Source organism: Empidonax traillii, unplaced genomic scaffold (assembly GCF_003031625.1).
Source record: "Empidonax traillii isolate 1590-97213 ecotype Southwest subspecies unplaced genomic scaffold, ASM303162v1 scaffold334:size599637, whole genome shotgun sequence".
Lineage (NCBI taxonomy): Eukaryota > Metazoa > Chordata > Aves > Passeriformes > Tyrannidae > Empidonax > Empidonax traillii.
The window spans coordinates 412,304-435,646 of NW_020955527.1; the positions used below are offsets into that span (position 1 = coordinate 412,304).

The window sequence follows — 23,343 nt, forward strand, 5'->3', positions numbered from 1 at the left end:
TATATTGGTAAACAGAGGCGTTCATAACAAATCCTGATGATAGCCCTCTAGCTCAAGTTCAGGACAGTTATTTTTCTTTCATTCTGTAACCTATCTAACAATTTTGGAAACTGCACGAATCTGAAAATGTCATGTATCTCTCACAAAGGAATACTTTGTCTTCAGAGTATTACATTTCCCCCAAAATAAAATAAACATGGTTTTAATAGAATCATTAATATGTCTCTTTAAATATGAGTGCTACAGGCACTCTTTAAGTAAAGAAATGCATTATGGTCATTATATGTGTATACATTAAAAAATCCCTTAAGAATGTTCTATATAGTAGCTTCATTCAGTACTTTTTTTTTCTTTCTCTCAAGATTTGGGATTCCATCCAAATTCTAAAGGTTAAGTTCTCAATAGAATTCAAAGGGTGTTTTGTTTTCATTTGTGTAACTAGTTTAATGTGTTTTAAGGCCTCTGTGTACACCAACAATGGAATCACTCAGTTAAAGGGGAGCTAGCAGGACATTCCCAAAGTTCTCTTCTCAGCAGCAAATTATGCTGAAACAAATTCAGGGAAAGAGCAACTCTTTTCACCAAAGAAATTACTTAGCATAGGATAATAAATATTCAAATACAGATGTAATGTTCCAGCTTGAAGATTGGAGATGACAGTGAACGTGCATTAAAGAACAAAGTCCATGGTTCAGTCAGTTTTATAATTCCATTATGGCTCCTTGTTAAAGCTTCATGAAATTTTCATGAAACATTCTTGGTGTCTGAAAAAGCAAGTGCCTTGAATTTGAGTAGCTAAACCTTCAGGTCAGGATATTGCAGAGCTTCACTAGAACTCCCGCAGCAATGAGTGGTTGAACTGTTGAATGTTATTAATTTCTGTGCTCGAAAGGAGAAGTGATCGAGAGATACTGGATTTTATGTTTGTGTGTTTTTAGTGATGTCAGGAATTATAAGTTCTTATTCTTTCCACCTGTTGAATAGCAAAAATGGAATCAGTAGCATGCAGCTTTAAGCTCTTCTACCTGAAAGGTATTTTCCCTTCACATGTATGTACTGTGTGCATGATTTTTGCAAAATATTATTAACACTATGGCTTTGAATAATGCAAAATTTTGCGTTTTCCTGATTAGCAGTGAGTAATGTCAGCATATAATTAAAATGCTGAGGCTAGGAAATAATGCTGAACAGCTGTTGTGGCTGTGTCACCAGTTGTTTCGAGGTGTCGAAGTGGGAGTGGGGCGGGCACCCTGAGTGCTTTTGCAACAGCTGTGGACATGGACTGGCCCCACTAGGTTCACTCCGAAGTGCCAGTGAGTGTTTTGGGAGTGCACAAAGAATGGGCAAAATTTTTCCTTTTCAGAGAGGGAAGTTCTTCATACTGAAACCCTAATAAGGCATTTGTCTTTTCATGTCTGATTTTGGTGTAAAAAATACCACTGTAGATTTTCTTTAATCTCTCCCATTCTTCACTCCTCCGTCAGAAATCTTAAGGTGAGAGCAGACTATGGAATAAGCTGACACTGTCCCAGCTGTCTCACAGTTGACTTGTCCTGGCTGCAGGGCATGCTGAGAGCCGTGGCCTGGCCCTGTCCTTCTCTTTCCGAATATTTTTCTCCATTTTGTATCGACTCTCATGTGGCTCCAGGGTCAGGCGGATCAATCTGTTAATGTAGCTGAAACAGTCAGCAAGGTTTGTTTCTGCAGGTTGAACACATTGGCCAAGGTGTTCACCCATGTCACCGTGGCACTGCAGGCTGTTGAAGGAGCAGCTGTGCCCTCAGGCCAAGGGAGCCCAATGTAGGCTGCCTGCTTTGGGCTCTAATATAACCCAGCAAGATTCACTTGGGACCTTAAACTGCCTCATGAATAATTTGTGATTTAGGATTGTAGAAAAATAGAACAGGCTTTAAATCAAATTTTATTTCCAACAGCCCAAGTGTCCCATGGTCTGCCTCAGGCATTTGGAAACATCAAGAAGTTTCAAGGTGTCGAGGCACCTGTGCAAAATAGCAGGCAGTATACTGTAGCTATCTGATTTTCCACCTCACAGTGTTGTCCCACTGAAGGAGCATCTTGCCCGTTTGCCAAGTTGAGCAGCACTCTGTACCGTATTCCCACAGCATGGCCCTGGGCACAGGCCAGTGCCACACACTCTGTGTCTGGCCTTAGCTAACTAGATGGACACCGCTAGTCTAAATTATGCAGTCTGCTTCTTATGTAGCACCATCACCAGGTTTTCTTTAAAAGAACTCATAATTTCTCATATGTCTTTTCAGAGGAGATGAGACCCTTCTTAAAAAAATGTACATTTTGCTTGTGTGTATGAGAAAGAAGGTAATGGCAGTCTTCTCTGCATACCTGGAAGAGAACTAGCCCTATCAGCTTTTCTTTATGTGATGTTGGAAAGTGTCAGGCTACATGTTCTGCAGATAGTAATAATTTTTAATGTGGTTGTTACAGGTGATAAAGCTACAAGGGAATGAAGTGGGATGTGGTGAATGTTGTCTCTTGGGTATGCTGTTTTTACCCATTATTTGCTAAAAATATTTTTGTGAATTATTGTATCTTCACAAAATAGCCTAAAGGAAGGCTCTAGTCCTTCATCTTTTGTTCATCTTAGTGCTCACTGAAAAAAAAAAAAGTCTTTTTATCTCTATGTAATTGCATGAAAGGGTGTATGTATTTGAAAATAAGAACCACCTCAACCTACACAAACCGCCTTATTCCTCCCTGTGATTTATAATATGCCAGGCACTCATAGTGCTAGCTGGAGTCATTGTAAGCTGTGTTTAGAACACAAAAGCGATTCCTATTTTGTAGGGTCAAGGCCTAGATGTTTCAAAGTGCTCCCTGAAAACACTGGATACTGCTAAATGTGTTGTACCTCTGATTTGTAGAATGGAGACAGCCTTACAAAATCAAATAGAGATCTCTGAAGTTGCAGTGTGATGATTTACTCATCATCTTTTAAAGATTATTACATGTGTCACTAGAATAGAGTTTGAAAATTTAGCAGTAGGTACAGGATGAAGCTGTGTGTTAGTTAAAGAAAATAATTCACAGCATGCCAGAAATGGAACATTTGAATAGTGAAGTGCATTTAGTGAGTAAAGCAGGCGCTCTCTGGAAAAAGTGTGTAATTAGGTAAATAGCAGTGGTATCACAGTGCGCAACCACGAGAGGACAAAGAGAGGCTAGCACTGAGTTAGCTGTGTTCATTGTATTAAACTTTCCACATTCCTTTTTTTTGTGTGTGTGTGTAGTGTAAACATAAACTGAAAGAAAAGACCACAACTGCCAGCCTAATGACATTGATGCTTTGTCTGCACAGTCTGGCATGTAAACTGTCAGTGCCAATCAAGGGTTTTCTCCAAACATGTTCTGTGTGGGCTCATGCCAGAGTCAAGCTCATTGTCTTTAACAGGATGTGATTCAGCTCATAATTTAACTCAGTCACATTTCCACTTAAATTTACATTTAGCAGTGCTGTAAACAAGTGACAAGCCATAAAAATTGGGCTGCCCTACTGAAATCATTGCATGATTTTCAAGCCTTACACTTGCATGAGAAGTGACAGTCCCTTATGTGTTTGAAAGCAACTCTCACATCATGAGAACTGTTGCAATCTACTTTAAGGAGTTACGGTTATCAAGTGCACAGGTGAGTGCACGATGTTAAGACATAGTCCTGTATTTTCTGTAAAGCCTTTTTATGCTGTGATGAGAGCAGAATTTGGCTCTTGAAATTTTCCAGTCTGTGCTGAGAGAAGGGGAAAAGCAGCATGTCAAAGCAAGAGATCCAACTGCATGCTAGAGACAGAACAGTTGCTGAACCATGTCCTCTCCTTATTTTGTACCTATAATAGCCATGGAGAAGACGGAATATCCACCAAGAAATATTTTGCTAATAATTAAGAAGAGTGCTTAATGAAGGATTCTTAAAAAGAAGCTTTCACAGATTCCCTTTCAATATCCAAGGGTTATTGACCATTGCATACGCACAGGTTTTTTTATTAGGGGCAATCTAAAATGTTTCTCACCTACTGTTTCTAGTGAACAATAAATTCCTTCTCCTTTTAGGATTAGAAAGATGACAGTAACTGAAGTGTGTCCCCAGGTCTGCAGAGCCAGCAGGTGCTGGTACTAGTTGACCTTGGTGGGACAGGGGCAGGGGCAGTGCTGAGGGTGACAGGCTGTGCACCACCTGGCGAGGAAGAATTTTGCTACTTGTTGTGGTACCCCCAGCCAGACCTCCCACCGGTTCCAACAGCTGCCAGAAACTGCTGTGAAGTACCACCTAATTATAGAATTTCCTTGATTCTCTTCATCTCCTTCAGAGTTTCCTGGTCCCACCCTTGGCCAAACTCACCACCTTAAGGCAAGGCACTCACAGGGGCATGACAGCGGGCACCGCTGCTGCTACCATCCGTGGGAGGCTGGTGGCGTTTCTGTAGTGAGCGGTGGGTCTGGAGGTCTCTAAACGCACCAATAAATGTAACTACTCTTGGTAAGCATTGAAAAATACTAATTTGTGAGTCATTTTTTTGCCCCCAAACAGTATTTTTATTTTTCTATGCACAGTGGGTGTCATCTTTCTACTCCTGAAGTTTCCTAGGAACAGACACTAGGCCTGGAAATAATTTTGAAGTGTGCGAGGGAAGTGAGATCAAAGGTTTTCTTAAGAAAAAAAGGTGATTTTTATATGCACAGTAATTTTTTTCATCCTCATTGTTGCACAGAACTAAGTAATTGCACACTTTTCCCCCCTGTTTACCTTAAAGGGGTAAAATCATACTTCTGAAAGCTGCTTGATGAGATTGTTTTTTCCTTAGGTGAATTGAAATGTTGTGACTTACTAGTTTTTAAAAACAAGATGTACTAAGTAGATTTCATTTCTTTAAATTCTAGTAATGGTTTTTGAATTCCCTGTTTATTGACAAAGAATATTTGTTCTGTGGTCTTTCCTTTTGAGCTTACTCACTTCTGCGATGTCAAAGATCCCGAATAGTGAAGGACCTTGACAGCCCTTTCCTGGATTTTCTTTTTTAACCCAGTTTGATAGTTCATTGTTGTATTTACACACATATTCCATTAATTTCTGTGAGAAGTGGACACATACACATAGGGTAATTGTTTCTAAAACTAAAAATCACTTCTATTCATATATTAAGTTTTGCTCACCTCTGACTGCAAGACATAAAGGTCACTTAAAAAAGAAAAATAGAACTAAGGTTTTTAGGAAGTAGATGATACTAGACTTTTACAGATGCCCAAGATTCTGTGAGCTTATACAGTTTCCTTTTGCTGCTGGATGCTGCATGGTGGTGGTTACTGGAATAGTGTGGGGCTTGGCTCTGGCTGTAGTTTTACCAGAAATTTCACTGCAGTACCATGAGCAAGCTCAGACAATAGACTGGGATGTTTTGGCCCCGAGGTAATTTTCTTGAATTTAAAAAACTTTCCATCTGTATAAAGGCCTATCTGCCACATCAGACAGTGTCAGAGCACTGTGAGTGGGCTCTGACTTCAGATACACTTCCTTTTTGTCCTGTTTTTGTTTACAAGGAGCAGAGGGACAGAGAGAAGGTTGGGCAATGCTTTGGCTCTGCTTCAGGAGCTGTAAACAGATTTCCCAATGTTTGGCAATGTTAGGGTAGCTGGAAGTGGGTGGCTGGAGCTGCTCCAGGGCAGTGGGAGTCGTGGTCCCCTTGGAGTGGCTCATGAGTCAGAGTGTGAGGACTCTGGGTGCTGGTCAGTCACCAGTTCCTGCTCAGCAGCAGCAGCTTCACTGTGATGTGGCTCAGTCCCAAAGTCACTGCTCAGGCCCTGTGTCCAAGCTCTAATAAAGGACCCCAAGAAGCTCGACAGTGTTAGGCAGACTCTTCATTTGTGTTATTTCAAGTGAGAGTGCACTTATGGAATAATCTGTTCGTTCCTCTCAGTTCTCCCTAAACCTTTTTTAGATGAGTAGCTCTGAGTTTCCTAATACTAGGAAAAAAACCGGTCTGAAAATAGAACCCACTGAAATACATTTGGTGTCCTTCATGCTGCTGCTTTCTAATTTAAACTCACTGAGCTGTCTTGGCACAGCTGCAGTGGAAGTGGGGGATTAGAGCCTCGCAGTTAAAAAATGCAAGACATGGCAGCAGCACAAATTCTGGAGAACACTCACACTTCAAAGCAGGAGGCAGACACCCAAACAGGAGGCATTTAACAAAAGCCTAAGGTACAACAGATGGAACAGAATCACAAAGTCCAAGTAAAATACTCAGCTGTTTAGATCCAAGCTTTGGTTTAATTTTTCTCTGATGAGGGACCACCATTGGGATGCAATTTGCCACTTGCTGCACTGGAGCATCGCAGAACTTTATGGGTGGGAACGCCATGATTTGGGCAGCTTGGGGCAGCGGTTATGATAGCACATTCTGCATCATAGTTGACAGATTCTTGTGTATCTCGTTTGAGTTGTAAATATTTAACTTTCCCAGATTTCAGTGAGAACACGGAAACTTCTTGTTTGCCTGTGGAGACCCCCATCAGTCTCATCTGTGATGCAGAAATAGAAGCTAAGATTAACTCTGCTTTCCTGTCTTGCTTATTTATGAATGAAGACCTTGTTGAGAAATGGCCTGTTCTGACCCTAGGATATATAAGAAGAAGAAATGCAAAAATTGCATATAAGAAAACTTGAAAGTGAGAATCTGAATATGGATTTTGGGGCTGCTTTTTCATAGGTTTGAATATACCTCAAATAAGAATCTTATAAAAGCAAGTAATAAAAGTTCCTTGCATATCTACATAGTTCTCTCTGTTTAAATATTATAGATGAGGTAAGATATCATTCAAGTTTGGGGCTCTTTGGCTTCATACACCATATACAAGAATTCTTATACTTGAAATGTAAGTAAAAAGAAGAAAAGCTAGAATATAATAAAGGTTTACAATGAGGGGAGAATATAGTGCTTTAATGCTAGGGAGAAGCAATGGTGAGTGGTTTCATTGTGAATGATAACAAATACTCTAGAAGCTGTGAAGAAAGGTAGTGACTGAGCAGCTTAGAAACTGAGAAGCATCGACTTGAAAGTGGGATCTTCAGTTAGGGTTTGGGAAGTGTATGTTCAATGTAAAATATTAGAAAAAGAAAATGGCTACAGACTAAATAAAGACAGTGGCATTTCTTTCCATTTAGGTCCTTTTTTTTTTTCTCTGCTTGTAATTCACATTATTTTTGGTAATACCCCAGATGTACATTACAATATACATGGAAACTTGCTTGTGAATTAGTTCTGGTTATCAGCTGGGTGTGAAGTGGTGACAGCAGTGGTAGCCATGCCACCAGCAATAGCAATGACAAGCTCAAGACTGAGCACAGTAAAGATGATGTTACACTGTGCTTTCATGAAAGTTTGGATTGAAATGATTTTCCAGATACAGCACATTTAAATTTTTATTCTTCTTTACATATTCTTCTTAAAGACTTACCTCTTTTAACAAAAAACTAACAGAGGAGAACCCATCCAAGTACAGACAACCCATAGCCTTGATAGATGCCAGACTATTGATTGTTTTAACACAGTTGCTTTTCTTGTTTCTTATTTCAAGTGGAATTGCACACTGATCCTTGAAATCCTTGTCCTGATAAGTTTCTTTCAAAACAGATGCATTGCAGTGTGAACTTTCAGTTGCAACAAAACCACAGTTCCTTTTCCACTGAGTTCCGTGGCCAAAAATATTTTACAGTGATCATTGTTATAGTTACCTCCCTGTAAAATCTGTGTGGATTTATGCACAACTCCATTGTTTTCAGGCTAATACACGTACATGAGAGTTTGCCTACAGGAGGGGCAGGTACATTGTTGGCTACATTGCAATGAAATCCGTTAGTGCCTTTATAGAGAAATTGGTGATTACACATGAGTCGGGTGGCTGTCATCTGCCAGGTTTGGTAGGTGGAATATATTCTGGTATTCTTGGAGACTTACAGACAGACTAGTTTTCAGGGTGTAGGAAGGAACAAAGCATTTGGATTTGGCAAGACAAACACTTGCCTTTACAAAACTCAGAGCAGGGTGACTATATATTGCTGAGTGAGGAATAGCCAGATATATAGAAGAAGACGGGTAGGACAAGAGTAAAAAACTTTTGGACAACTGAATAATCTGGAAGCTGAGTGTATTATAGATTTTCAGTATCACAACAGAATTCACCAATTGTTCAAGTAAAAGTAATTATTCAGCAGTAGGGCAAAAGGAGTTAGAACGGCAGGGGCAGAAGATCAGAAACAAAAAATAAATGACCAGATGATAGATAATTTCAAGTGGGTTAGAGTGAGATGAGAAAGGCAGACAGATGTGGGATAAGAAAAGCAAATAGGACTTTGATGACATTATGCCTAACTTTGTATATAATATATTGGGTATATTTTGTTAAGCTTGTGTTTTTTCTTTCTCAGTCACATAGAAAAAATTACAACATGGCAAGATCCTCGAAAGCCCATGAACCAGCCGCTGAATCACATTAGCCACCATCCTGCAGCCACGTCCACACCAGTGCCACAGAGGCCCATGGCAATGTCTCAGCCAAATCTCAGTGAGTACTGGATGACATCTCTCTGAAAACACAAAGGAGATAGGAGAGACACCTTCTCCTGATTTGCTTATCAAAGTAATTCTTGGTTCAAGAAGGTAGCTCTGATTTTGCTATCAAACCTAACTGTTGTCCCCTTCATTTACTTAATTCTCCCTCTGACTAGTTGGCAGCAAGTGAATTTGTACTGCTTGTGGGGAAGTTCTAAATCTCATTTTAGTTTAGAGCCTCTGTGACAAATCTTTGATATAGTATTAAACATAGAAAAATAAGCTTTTTCTGTGCTTTTCCATTCTGAGGTGGTATAAAGCCCTCACGAGCCCTGTGTCATGTCCAGGCTGTTGGATGACCTGTTCACAGCCAGCCCTATGTTTTTTCAGGTCAGAGGATGTAGATGGTTTGCTTGGTAGTTTTTTGATGGTTGTGGGGTTTTTGCATAATGAAGTTCTGCACTGGAAGCAATTTGCAAAATACTAAAAAGTCTATTTTTCAGTATGAATTACCTACAAACTTTTTATAACTGGTCTGATTCCCTTGATGTTCCTGTTTAGCACTTTAAGTGTAAATTTAATCAACTTACATTTGTCTGCTATTGCCATATGTGAACCTTAGTGAAAATATAGCCAGTAAACCTGAAAATTTTAAAGAAGGTATGTAAGTGGAAAAAACCAATAATCCCTAATATTTCACTTCTGGAGCTTCAACTTTTCTACTGCTCAAGAAAATGAGAATAGGTGGATGACCTTGCAGGCTCAAGATCACAAAACTGTGTCAAATAGGTAGTCTTAAAAACACAGCAGATTTTGGTAATTTTTGGGAAGTTGATGTCATGATTTCTTGATTATTCACTTGCAGTGTGGTTCATCAGGGCATATCTCTTCACATGTCAGAGAAATGGTGAACATCTGTCTGCTATGGTCGCCAATAGAAGTAGTGCAATATAGATATTTACTTTTGTCTTACATTTGTAAGAAACTCCTAGGCTGACTTTCGAGGTAATGAACTTCAGTTCTTTCTTCTGCCTTTCTCTCAACAACTGCCCTGCTTGAATATATGCAGTAAGTGTTGGTTATGTTATATGATTTAGTGGGCAGTAGGGAATCCTAAAGTGAGGGTGGACATCTGCAGAAGAAACCTGTGTAAAATCTGAAAGGTTAAGGTGTCTGCGGAGCGTCATGGCACATGGTGAAACCAACAATTGATCTGCTCTGGCTTCCAACCAGCTGCGTGTGGGTCAGCCTGTTTATAGCAGTGCTGGAGTGGCCTAGAGGTAGGAATAGGACAGTGAACTTTTTGTTCTCAGCAACTCCTCTGCTTATGTTGACATTGTTACATTGTCCCTAGTTAAAAAGCAAAGGAGGTTCCCCAAATCAGGACAGTGTACAGCACACTCTTCCCCTCAGTTGGTTAGTGGACGTGAATCAAAGCCAAATCCTGTATGAAACATGTCTATACTGAATTTTAGAGGAGGGTCTTTCTTGAGATACGAAGGGTTAGAAATAAAAACCTACACCTAATGAAGAGTCTGTTTTTGAAGGGACTTCAGGTGCCCAAAAAGGGCATTTCCAGAGACTTCAAAATCTGTCCCACCAAGTGCAGACTGTATTTCGGTCAGCATCCTTCACATACATATATGATGAAGTTCCACTTTCTGGTAGGTGTTTATGGAGTTCTTGGCATAGTGATTCAGATCTGTCATTGAATTTCCCATTAGAAATAGTATGTAGAAATTTACAGAGTCTCCATATTTATTTAATCAAGAAAACATTTTGTCAGTATATCTTGGTGAACTTTTTCTCATTCCGGTGGCTTTCAAAGGCATGCTGTGATGCTTTGGGAGCAAGCAAATCTGTTTGCACAGCTGAGTAGCACTTCCAGCATCATATTATTTCAGCATCACGATCCCAGATTTTCCAGTCCACCTGTTTGAACACACTGTGACACAATTTTATGAAAAATATATCTTAAAAGATTTTATCTAGAAAGTGTGTGTGTATGCACACACAGAAATGACAGAAAGATTGCAGTAATCTGAACAGAACGCAGCAGCCTCTGAATACTTCATGTCAGGTCTCTAACCTGGCCTCCTGCTGAAAGCAGGGTCAGCAGTGGGACCAGAGCAGGAGCTCAGGCCTTTGTGCACTCAGGTGCAGAAATCCTTTGTGACAGAGGAGAAGGTCCTGGTGTAGTTCTCATGTGTTCATCAGGGAGGAGACTGGCACCGCAAAGGAAATGGGGGCTGTACCATCAGCACTCAGTGGGGCAGTTTCAGAACGTGTAATACACACACAGACTTCAGAATAGATAAGAATTTCTGGCAGAGGGGAGAGGATGCTACATGTACTTTAGTTTCCACTTGACACTGCACTTTCACCTGATCAGATCACATATAAATATAGAGTATAAGAAAAATAAAACAAAATGGCTCATCTCTGGTAGAAGCTGGTAATATTTATCTCCATTTTATAGATCAAGCAGTTCAGGCAGAACACAGTGGAAAGCCCAATATTAATTTGTTTAGTGTCAGTGTATGTGTTGATCCTGAGAGTTCAACCACATTAACTTTTTGTATCAAACTCCAGGTGAAGAACTATTTGATTTTTGTTTTTCCCTACTGAAGAAGAGAATCTTACTTCTGCCAAGACCCAGCAGCAGGCACGACCCAAGTGATACAAGCAGGCATGACTTTCACTGTTAATTCACTGGTTCTCTAACATGAAGGACATCAGGTATTACACAATAGAATTTTTAAATGTGAAGAGCCTCTTAAACTGACAACTAGTTATTTAATAGAAAATCATCCAAGAATATAAGAAGTTTAGCTTTCAGCTGTATTGCTCGTGGTACTTTAATTGCGTCTGTACAACTGGGAGTTATAGCACTTTGCCTCTGCTTTCATTTTTTAAACTCAGATAGGAAATCCAACCAATAAAACAATGCAGTAATCCTGTCTAGGAGCATAAACACATGAACCAAAGTTTCCATATCCTGCCATGATAAAAGAGGTGTAGCTACTATTGTTTAAGGATGATAGAAGACAGTTTTGGTTATTGTGTCAAAGTCAGTCTCTGGATATAAGAATGCAGGAACTCCCAAAGTGTTCAAACCCAGGTGGTATGTATTTTAGTGTTAACTAACATCCATGAAATGGTCTGGATTTTGCAAGGCTTGGTTTGCATTGGCTGGAAATTTGGATGGAAGTCTGTGACACTGAGGGGAACATGTTTTTCCCTCCAAGTAACCTGTACCTTCACACCACCCGCAGAGTGGAAAAGCTTCCTGTTCCAGGTCATTTTTAATTCCTGAATATCCTGAAACAAGCAAACACAACTTGTCTGTGGTCAGTGTGAATAATCTTCCCATTCTGTGGGAATGAGAGTTTTGTGATGCAGCTCTCAAAAGAATGAGAGGGTTTTGGTTGTTTGCAATTAAAGCCTCTAACAAGTAATTTATCAATCAGATTTCGAATGGTGTAATTTATGTATGTTTTAAGGACAGTGGTTAATAGTTCCAGAGACTCGTAGGAATTAACTTCAGTATCAGGTAATTTAAATCCAAGTGTCTCAAAGGGGACACACCTTTAAACCAGCAACTGACTATCCAGTCAATCTGAAATGTTAAAAGTTGATGTGTTCAAGAGTGATTTTGGCATTATTTCAAAATCTAGTAATTTTTAATTTTGACGCAAAGAAGTTCCTGTTGGTATAATCATTTCCCCTCAAGGTTAGTAATTCAAACATGTGCCAGTGCAAGAGTGGAGGGCCATTTCTGTAGTTTGAAAGTGAGTGAAGCAAAAGCTGAAGATTGCACGAAACAAAAATAAAAGTAATTTAATAAATATTTCAAATTCTAGTGGTAATCAGTAACTAATAATTAACATTAAAGCTGTCTCTGCACTCAAGCAGCCCCCACCATTATCTGTTCTTACCGATTTATTGCTAAAAGTATGTGCAGAGGTAATCTCTAATCTTTTAAATGACTTCCTGCTAAATCATAGCTTTGATGTTGCACCTGCAGGTTGTTCATTTGGGGTTTTTTAAGCTTAAGTCATTGAAGATGGGAAAGATTAGTTAAATGTGAATATCACAGAACTTAACAGTTGAAACTATTGGGAAATTTCTGTATAGCTATTTGCAGCTCAGAAATCTGAATAAAGGATTCTCTGTGCACTGGGATAGGGCAACTTTTTGCTTTAATACTTTACAGATTTTTGGAACAAAATGCACTAGAACTGAAAAGCAGCATTTTTTGCTGACCTTGTTGGAAGGCCACTGCTGTTTCTGGGAAATAAATGAAACAAGCAGTTCTTTGTTGGCTGAAGTGGAGAGAGAAAAGGAGGGCAGCCCAGTCTTTTTTTCTCCACAGTGTCGTGACTAAGTCAGAACTGTAATATGGCTGGGTTTTTGTTTGTTTTTGTTTGTTTTTTTTAACCTCTGTAGACATTTGTTTTTCATCAGACTGTGTTGTATGATACCTGGCGCTGACCAGTTTATCTAAATTTGGCTCTGGGCTGCCTATAAACAGAGCAGAAAGATCTACAGTTACATCCAGACACTTCTGACACTTAAATAATGAAAGTTGGTACAATCAGTTCAATGCATATGTCAGAAGCAATTTACACTTGCATGTTTTGACTTCTGCAACTTGCAGAATCCCTTGCCCACAAAATAATCCTTAGTCTATATCCAACAAAGTCATCAAAAGAAAGGTCTCCTAAAATGTCAGAAAACCAAATTCACTAGAATGTCATTATTAATTTAGAAGCAAACAAAAGCAATAAAAGCATTCTTTAATTTTTCATCTAACTGATAAAACAAAATTACATAGGTCTAACCTGAGGTGTGAACTAAATAGTTGCAAATTCATGGGCTATAATGAAACTGCAGCCACGTAGTCCAGGTGTGGAACTTAGCTCCATATTTTTACTTGCTTTCGTTTAGGCTGGATAACTGTGTAACGGCTGGTTATTGAAAAGAATTACTTCATTTTGCAAAATAAATTTGTTTTTCTTCAAGGGAACTGAATTCGAGGCCACCCTGAGTCTGCCTGCTGGAATGATGAATACTTTTCATCTCTTATGTTATACCCCATCTGCTTTACCACAGAGTGGCAGATTTGAGCTTTTTTCATATTCCTTCTTTGCAGAACCTTAGAAATGTTACACTGGAGTGCCAGACCCTGCCTAGTGAATTGAAGCTTACTGAAGACCAGTTGTTTTTCCTTAGCTACCTTCTAACCTCTCCACACCAGCCCCGAGGTCCCAAGGCTGCCCAGAGCTCTGGCTGAGAGTGGCTGTCGGGGTCCCTGGTCAGTGTGATGGTGTCAGTGTGCGGAGAGCAGGGGCTGTGCTGGGCACTCTGGTTGGAGTAACAGTGGTGCATCTAAGAGTGGTATGTGAAATTGTATGAAGATCTAGCCCAGGTCTGACAGAATCATAGAATCATCAAATCATTTGGGTTGGAAAAGCCCTCCAAGACTGAGTTCAACCATTAAACCAGCACTGCCGGGGCCACCACTAACCCAGGGCCTGAGCAGCCTGTGAGAATGGCTGTCCAGGGCTGGACAACCCTTTTGGTGAAGAAATTTTTCCTAATATCCAACCTAAACCTCCCTTGGGATGACACACTGGCATCAGTCTCTGTGCTGTACTCTCTAAAACACCTGGTTTGGGAAGCATGTTGCTAAAATGGTTTGGATCTGCCTGCATGCTTTCCACAAGGTCCAGAAGGATTTCTTATGTTGGCTTTGCACTACCTACATGTAATAAAGCTGCCTTTAGACCCAGACTGGCCCTAGAGATAGCCCAGAACTAATCCACTCCTTGTCCATGCAGCTAGGCCTGATCTGCATCAGTAATAAATCTAGCTGGGTCCTGAACAAACCATAGAGTTCAAATTTTGACAATTCACTCTATTTCACTCCTGGCTTATCTGAAGGATATCAATGCTAGATGCTATTCTTAGCACCATAAACAGGAAGAAATTTGTCTTGGTTAAGTCAGGAGTCTGCACAGTGTCCTTGGATTGCTTAATATCAGAAGTGTTAGGCTTGCCTGTGCAATTGCAGACTTGTTCACTGGAAATGCCTGATACCAACAAACATTATGTTCACACAACTATGAGATGCCCAAGGGTTTTGTGGCACCAAAAATTTTAGGGTGGTTCTGTTCCTCACAGTCTTGGTCTGTTGTGTACAATATGAAAATTTTCACCACTATCTTCCTGTGGTCACCAGGCTGCATTCTCAGTCAGCCAGTCCCTTTCTGAGTTCCCACTCCTTTAACTGGAGCCAGTGTGCTTGTTCAGCATGACTGGCTATTACTGTTTTCTTCATTTTTCTGGATGTTAGATTTTCCCTGGTGACTCCATGGAAAGGACTACTTTTAACTCAGATTATTTCTTGAGATGGATTTGCCACTGCAGTTAAAATATCATATAGCTGCATGGTCATATGATTTTACAGTCTCTACATATTGGACCTGTGTGATCCTGGATCACCCAGAGGAAAAATTTAATTCAGATTTGATAGGAGCACATGTGAATATTTCTGTCAAACACAGCAGAGCAGTTTGTGCTGGCTGAATGCCTGCACACCAGTGTTACTGCAGCTGCAGAAAGACAAGACAGTATCTGATCTGGCAGAAAACTGGCTAGCATAAAGATTTTAACTTGGAACTGGCCAAGTGAGTGAAGTTCAGCATTTTGAATTGTATGGTTATCACACATTTGATCCAGGCTCTAAAATCAACCCATTTCTTACAATCACATGTTCTGTGACATCCTCCAAGGTCAGACATGGGCACGGCATAAATATGTTCAGGTCTTTGAGATTGAGAAACGAGTTGAGATTTAGTTCTCACATGGTAAGAACAAGGAGTGCAAGATAAAAAGGATGATAAAAATCTTAGTCCTTTGGATAGAAAAATACTGTATCTCTTCTAGAGAGTGTTTTAGTATATCTGGGGTATTCTTGTTAAAAGGTAAGAGCTCTGTTAATTATGTTGTTTACTGAAAGAATCCTTGCAGGAATGTCAAATAATTTTTAAAGCAGTACATGGCTCCCACTTGTAATCCAGACTGGCTTTAGATACTGTGTGTGTTTTTTACTGGAAATGTGAAGATGTGGAAGGAAAAGAAGGAACAGTTCCCTCCGTGTCCATCCCACTGAGAATTCTGCTCTGATTTATAGATTCTGAATTTGATCAGAAAAAATGATGTTGATTTAAGTCACATTTATAGTTTAAGCACATTAACTTGCTCGGCAGCAGCCTTCTCTCAGTGAGTGAAAGGGTTTACCTGGGTATAACTCAGGTTTGCTTACAAAAGGTCCCTTTTTGCACCTGCCGTCTATGGAGTTCCTTCCCTGCCAAACCTTGTGAATATCCTACCAAAGGTGGGGAATCAATGGTGGGGTTATTTCCAAATCTGAATACCCTAACAGATAAAGTTCCAGTTGTTAATCTGCTGGTAGTTATTCTTACAATAATTAATTTAGATCTGTCAGTAAAGAAAATGTTAAGTTGAAAACGGTTTTGCTAGCTTACAGCTTATATATACACATTTGTGGAGGAATTTTCAATTTAAAAACCTTTGCATGTCATTTTCTACCTCATTAGGTAAATATTTGAACATGCCAGGATGAATATTAATACTTGCTATATTGTAAGCTTTCTTTTTTGATACACGTGGAACATTAAAAATCATTTATTAAGCAATTGCCAGTGCATATCTTGCCAGATGGAGTAGTTCTCTCAGTCGTTTGAAATGTAATAGTTCTAATAACTCTGTCCTGCAAGCGAGCAGCACGTGTCAGTGCAGCCCTATGCGAGGCGCTGAGCTGTTGTGTCTCCTGCAGTGGTGAACAGCCCGGTGCAGCTGCCCCCCAGCACAGCCCTGCCTCCCCAGAGCCGCCCCCCGCAGCCCCCCGCGCTGCTGGGCCTGCCCGCACTGACCACGCAGCAGCAGCAGCAGCAGCAGAAGCTGAGGCTCCAGAGAATCCAGATGGAGAGGGAGCGAATTCGGATGCGTCAGGAGGAGTTACTGCGACAGGTAACGCCAGGGATACTCTTACTTTGTTCGGGAGCTTTTAGTTCAATGCATCCAGATATTTGCCAGGAACAGTTAGTAGCACTGTTACTTTATGTCAAAATTAACCATGGTTTTAGGTAAGGATAACAAAAAGCTAATATAAAGATAATTTTATTTTTTTCTCTAAAATAGCACTGACAAAACACAGAATGGTCATCAATCAGCTGGAGTCTTTCTTACTGCGTCTAATAGTCTTGTAAGAACTAACCTCTGTGCTGCATCTGTTCATGAGCAACTAGAGCAACTACCACTGATTGATTGGCAGTTTAGCTTGGTTTGCATAGGAAACCATGTTTGTGTTTCACTGAAAATAAAGGCAGAACATACGGAGTTGTTCTTGATCCCAACTCTTAATTTGCACCCTTTGCCTTTGAGTTAAAATAAAATCACATTCACATCTTACATGAATACCTCTGATCTGAAAACTTGCCAGAGTTGGTTATTTGTGGTTGCTTTGTTTATTGTTCTATTTCTTAAGTTTCAGCTCTATATAATGACTCACATTGTACAAAATAGATATGTAATTTCCTTTAGACTGACTAAAAAAATAAAGTTTTAACAATTGTGTTCCATTTGTTATGGATGACTCCAGTAGTGATATTGTGTTTGCATGGCATATTAATCAGATTCCTTAGGTGAAAAAAACCCCACCTGTTTCTCTCAGCAACAGCATGAAAGAAGTATAGTCTATCAAGAAGAATACTGTTATTTGTGGCCTGGCAAATGCTGCAGTTAGCAGTTCTAAATACCTTTAAAAATGGTAACTTTCACAAGATCAAGGTGGTGGTTTCTGACATGGACAGTAGTCCCAAGTCTTTTGCGTACCTTCTCCTTTACCATCAGGAGCTCAGAACAGGATAGAAATGGGTGTGGGAAGAGAGTGGAGATATCTGGTATGAGCTTAGTCATCGTCATGATGCTAACAATGTTTAGCTATTTTTACTCTCTTTATCTCTGTTCTTGCTTCAGGACAAGAGCAAATTAAGCTTCAAAACAGTTGTACACAACAGCTGGTTTCCCTGCTTTGCTGACTTTGAAACTGATACATGCCCAACACTCTGCAGCTGTGCTGTACTCAATCAAGCCTCCAACTTACTGTGCCCAATAATACGCTACCTCTGTGGTGTTTGCTGGAGCTCCATGTTGCACGAAGCAGGACAGTATCACTTTGCATTGTTTTCAGAAAAGTTTTCAGAATTTGTGTAGCTCTTAGGGAGGAAAGCAAGATCCATCGTTCTTAACAGAATGCTGTGAACTTCCCACCAGTAACCTGGGCATCCTGAACCCTGGCAGCTGAGAAGGACACGATGAACTCCTCTGGAGTCGCCAGTGTCCAAGTGCAGTTACTCCCACTCTGACCCTCCACCACTGTTTTTGCTTTTCTAGTGTAACCTATCTAAGGGAAGAATGCTGAGTAAGTGTGTACGCTGCTGCCAGCAGCTGTGAGGAGGCACACAGTGTTTGAGTGAGAGGGGAGGGATTCTTTGGAGGGTCACAAACCTTTCAGCCCAGCAGCAGCTGCTGGCTCCCCACAGCCATTCCTGGCAGCAGCTGATGAGGTGGAGCAGCATGCCCAGCTGGGAGGAGAACACGGCTCTGGGAGCTTGTGGCTTAGGGAATTTGTCTCCTTCTTTGTCCTCTTCTTCATGTGAAACCCTAGAGCTCTAGATTGAGTTCATGCAAGAAGGGCAGCGTTTCAGAAAACCAATCTGACACCTTCTACTTAAAGATTTCCTTACTAACTTCCATAATTCTATAAAGAGTTAATGTTCTTTCCTACTAACTTGTTTTTGTCAGCTTTCCCAAGAAAAAAGAGAATCTGATTGCTGCTGAAGAACTTCTTGGAAATGGAAGTTGATAGAGGTGATGTCAGGGAGAGATCTCTGAAAGGTCGGGCAGGGAAGGTGCCCCAGCACTTCTCTGTGTGCACCAGGGCCATCCTGCACTGTTTGGAAGGGTACAAATAGTCTCAAAAAGGCAACGCTTCTCAGAGGCTCCTTTCTGATCCAGGGGATCCTACTGCGTGAATGCATCCGCAGAAAGTTACGGGGGTTCAGAAGAGGCTGAAGGAGCAGTTGGGGAAGATGCAGAGGAACATTTATTGCTGTTTCATCCTTACAGAGTAGACTTTTACTGGCCTGCTATAGCCTCAAGAGAAAAATGCCCCTCTGTGATTCTTTCACTGCACAGACTGTCCCAGGGTCTGATTTACTGGGGGCACAGGCAAGGTCTAAATCTCTTGCTTTCCACCCTAAGTATGAGGACTGGCAAAAGAGGAATTACAGCGACCAGCAATGTAAACTCAATATAAAAATGCTCTCACTCATCTCCTCCAGCTGGAAACGAGGGTTTGGCAGCTAAGGATGGAGCTCAGATTAGTTCTGCCAAGGAAGGTTCCAGGAAATGTGACAATGATTTTCTGCATTTGTCTGGCATACAGCTGAAAAGGAGTTTACATCAGGACTGTGTTCAGAGGCTTTGAATCATTCAATTCACTGCAGTGCTGTGAAGTTTAAAGAGTTTTGCAGATAACTACTGATGAAACTTTTTGACATGGCTTTGTGGTGTCAGAATACTGTGGTGTTTTTTAACTTATCCTATTTTGTTATTTATTTTGAAAGTCCTCTTTGCATTTTTAAAATGAAGAGATCAGGCCACTCCTCCCCAATGAAAAAAATCAATTGAAAACACAGTAAAACATCATATTCTAGCCTCAACAACCTGTTAATCCTTTTTCTACTTGGGAGAATGAATGACTGATTCAGGGGGGAAAAGTTTTCTACTAGGATTTAAATGAAGTATTTATTTTGCTTATTTCATTAAAAAAATAAGTTGAGAAATTAGGTGAAAAACAGATCTAGCTTGATTATTTTAAGGTCTTGGGTTTTTTGTTTGGAACATCCTGCTGAAGCCAGACGACCTCTGTATAGAACTCTTCACCACTAGATGTCATGGGTGTTGTGCAGCGATAATGCTGGAAGAATTTATCTTTAAAGAAGAGTTGTGAAACAAGTTTCCTTTGTCTCTGATTGCTTGTTTGTCGTCCTGCAGACAGCAGACACGAGACAGGTTGTGAGGCAGATGCTTATTATTAGGCAGAAGGTTCGTCCTAAAGATTACTGGGTCACAGTCTTGGTTCCAGTGGTTTTCTTCTAACATTTTAAGTACTTTATGGTTGCTGAACTATGGGACTGGCTTCCAGATGTGGAAAAACTGACAGAGGTTCTGTGGGGCTTTAATCCGGCACAGGTGGGTGTGAGAGATGCTGTCTGTCTACATCAGGATTTTCTTCAAATCAGGGTAAACAAATAATCATCAGTGACATCCTTCAGAACTACTCTCCTCTTGTGGGTATGTTACGTGGCCACTTGTTACAAGACTGCAGTACTTCTGAGCTGTTGGAATAAGCCTTCTTGTATATTTATTTGCCTTTTCAGGAAGCTGCTCTATGCAGGCAACTTCCTATGGACTCAGAAAACATGGTCCCAGTTCAGACAGCTGTGAACACCCCTGCCATGACACAGGACATGAGGCCTATTACAAATAATGGATCCGATCCTTTCTTGAACAGGCAAGTTCCTTCTTCATTAGGCAATTGCTTCTGTTGCCTTCTCTAGACTGTTAAAGCTGTCTCTCTAAAGTAGTTCCTATATCATCTTCTTTTGCATTCACTGTGAACAGGGGATGTGGCTGAACGGCTGACCCAAAATCTTTCAGTTTATGGTTCAAGAAGGAATCTTAGAAAAATTAATAAAGTGGAACAGATGGTTTTAACTGTAGTGTTGGGGTATGTAGAAGACATTATGTAGAATATTATCCATTAATTAATACACTATTTTTTTAGGCTATCAGAACTACTTGTGTGTGTGTGTGTGTATATATATATATATAACCATATATATATATATACACACATGTGTGTGTATTTCAAAATTTAGGAGTGTCCAAGTGGCCTCACTGCAATTGCTTTGTTACTTGGGCTGATGTGACCAAACTATGATGTTGGCTAATCAGTGGCCAACAGTTGAGAATGAGGCTTAATGATTCAGTATCTAACTTTAAAATGGAACCTACTATGCTGTCTTCCAACACTGTGCTCTGGGACTGTGTCTACCAGAACATCTTTACTGAGACTTTTTCATTTTTCAATTTATAGTGGGCCATACCATTCCAGGGAACAGAGTTCAGACAGTGGCTTGGGATTAGGATGCTACAGTATACCAACAACACCTGAAGATTTCCTCAGCAACGTAGATGAGATGGATACAGGTACAATACTCTGATTTAGCTTAAAGTATAGCCATATTAATAACTTTGTGTTATAACTAGTAATGCTTTGTAATTGCATAACTGAACAAGAATCTCTGGTTTTCCTATGTGAGAGAACAGACTGACACTGTGGGAGGAAATGCCCAGAAGGTGCTTGGTGCCCAGAAGGTTCTCAGCTTTAACTTAGGTCCAGAATCTGCCCTTTTACCTTAGATTGATATTAAACAAAATAAGTAAAGTTGAATGTGAGCCTTAATTTCTGTTTTCACGCCATTGTCCAAGGTAGGGAGAGTAAGAACCTGGTCTTGGGTTACATGTACAAATCACTTCATTTTCTAACTCTGGGAAATCAGTCTCCTTAGTACGTCTCTTACAGTGGCAAAGTTGGATTTGCCTTCAAACAGAATATATTTTGCTAGTTTAGTTTTTGGTATGTATTTATTTTATATTAGTGTCCTCATGGTGTTTAAAATACTGAAATAAATTACTAGAAAACCAACAAGCTTTTTTCCAGAGGGTAGAATTCTCAGCACTTCCTCACCTAGACTTCCTTTTGAAGTCATCAGAAGTTCTAGATTATGCAGAGAGTGACATTTTTCTCTGTTAAAGGTTTCCATGCTTGTTATTATTAATTTATGAAAAAAAAGTACTATTATAGAGCTAAATTGCTGTAAAGCATGTTTTTCAATTATTCCCCATGGACAGCATTGCCCTGGTGCAGAGAACAGGATGGATGTGTGCATGAGGCTCCTCTGCTGCTCCCTGGGCAGACCAGGGAAAAAACTTGGAACTGTCCTGCCTCAAAAGTGGAAGGCCAGAGCTGGGGGGTTTGGGCACTGCTGGAAAGGGCCCTTCGTGTTTTTGAGAGCCAAGCAAGGACGTGAAATGTACTCTCAGAAGAACATGCATTGTGCAAATACAATTTTGAGTAACTCCTGTCTCATGTGGTGGATAGGAGGGCTCACAAGTGTTCATGGGAAAGGGGGAGTCTGAATTTGAAGTCAGTTCTGTTGTTTTAAATTACCCACAAGAACAGTTTGGTATTTCAAAAGTTCTTCTTTACTTTTCCTAGGAGAAACTTTACCACAGACAACAATGAACATAAATCCACAACAAACACGTTTCCCTGATTTCCTCGACTGTCTTCCAGGAACAAATGTTGATCTTGGGACTCTAGAGTCAGAAGACTTGATCCCTATTCTCAATGACGTGGAGTCAGTACTCAGCAAAAATGAGCCCTTCCTTACCTGGCTGTAATCAAGCAATGCTGATTGGGCCTACAATGCAATTCACATTTCTTATTCCTCTTGAGATAGAAGCAGAATATCTGAAAATCCTCAAGGGATACAACGTACTGCCATAATGAGTTTTGTTACGTCGTCTTTAGGATCAGTTTAATCTCTGCCTGGATTTGATTGATAATAATTTAAATATAAAATACATTTTTTATATATATATATACACACGCACACACACATATATATATACATATATGCATATATATTTCTTTTAAAAAAGCACACTACTTTAGACATCTCTGTACTTCTTTACCTATTCAGACCAGGCAGGAACGTTTCACTTTAAGGACAGAAAGTGGCTGATGTTTGTGCATGTCCCTGGCTGGTCTCTGGGGTATTGGCTGACATCACAGACCCTTTGTGAACCACAAAAGCTAACCACTAGGTCAGTTGGTTCAGAAAACATGCACAGCATCAGGCCAGGAGAGCAGATTTATTACTATGTTTATGACAGTAGTACCAGAGACTTTTTAAAATCAACTTACTTAAGCCTTAAAAATCTTTTGGGTTTTTTNATTTTTTTTTTTTTTTTTTTTTTTTTTTTTTTTTTTTTTTTTTTTTTTTTTTTTTTTTTTTTTTTTTTTTTTTTAAATCTTAGTAACTAACTGTGCTGTATGGAATACAGATTAAATCTGATCCATATCAGCCATAGGAATTCTCATTGTGTATTTATAAAGGCACAAACAATACTATAGCAGTTTCTTTTTTTCAGTATATTACTGTATAGTTTTCAGAAAATAAATATTTCCAATCTGAAAGTACCAGAATTGTTTAGCAACATTTTTACACTAAAATATTGTTGCAAAATAAACCAGGCTGGTACTGACTGCTGCCTTTTAAGAACAAAGCAATGTATTATAAACAAGCATTTTAAAAAAATTCTTAGATTTTTCTGTTTATTATATCAAGCACTACAATTTTGTAACTTAACACGTGAACAAACAATTTTTTATATAAATAAAATCTGTGGCAGGCGTCTTAAGTGCAAAAATATTCTTTTAAAGTCAGGTCTGGAAAATGTGGCACAACTCAATGTTATATGTAGTGGGAAAACCCCCTTGCTCATACTGTTTTCAGTAATGTTTTTAACTGAATATGTCA

At 39.8% G+C, this 23,343-nt stretch overlaps 1 protein-coding gene across 1 annotated transcript in view; it reads left to right on the forward strand.

Moving 5' to 3' along the window:
* WWTR1 (WW domain containing transcription regulator 1) overlaps positions 1 to 22,294 on the forward strand; it is a 35,878-nt gene extending 13,584 nt beyond the window's left edge. The window contains exons 2-6 of the mRNA XM_027891872.1: positions 8,455 to 8,591; positions 16,446 to 16,636; positions 20,113 to 20,246; positions 20,832 to 20,944; positions 22,017 to 22,294. Of these exons, the coding sequence (XP_027747673.1) occupies positions 8,455 to 8,591; positions 16,446 to 16,636; positions 20,113 to 20,246; positions 20,832 to 20,944; positions 22,017 to 22,201 (760 nt within the window). The 3' untranslated portion in view covers positions 22,202 to 22,294. The remainder of the gene's footprint in view (positions 1 to 8,454; positions 8,592 to 16,445; positions 16,637 to 20,112; positions 20,247 to 20,831; positions 20,945 to 22,016) is intronic.
* Positions 22,295 to 23,343: the final 1,049 nt, after the last annotated feature.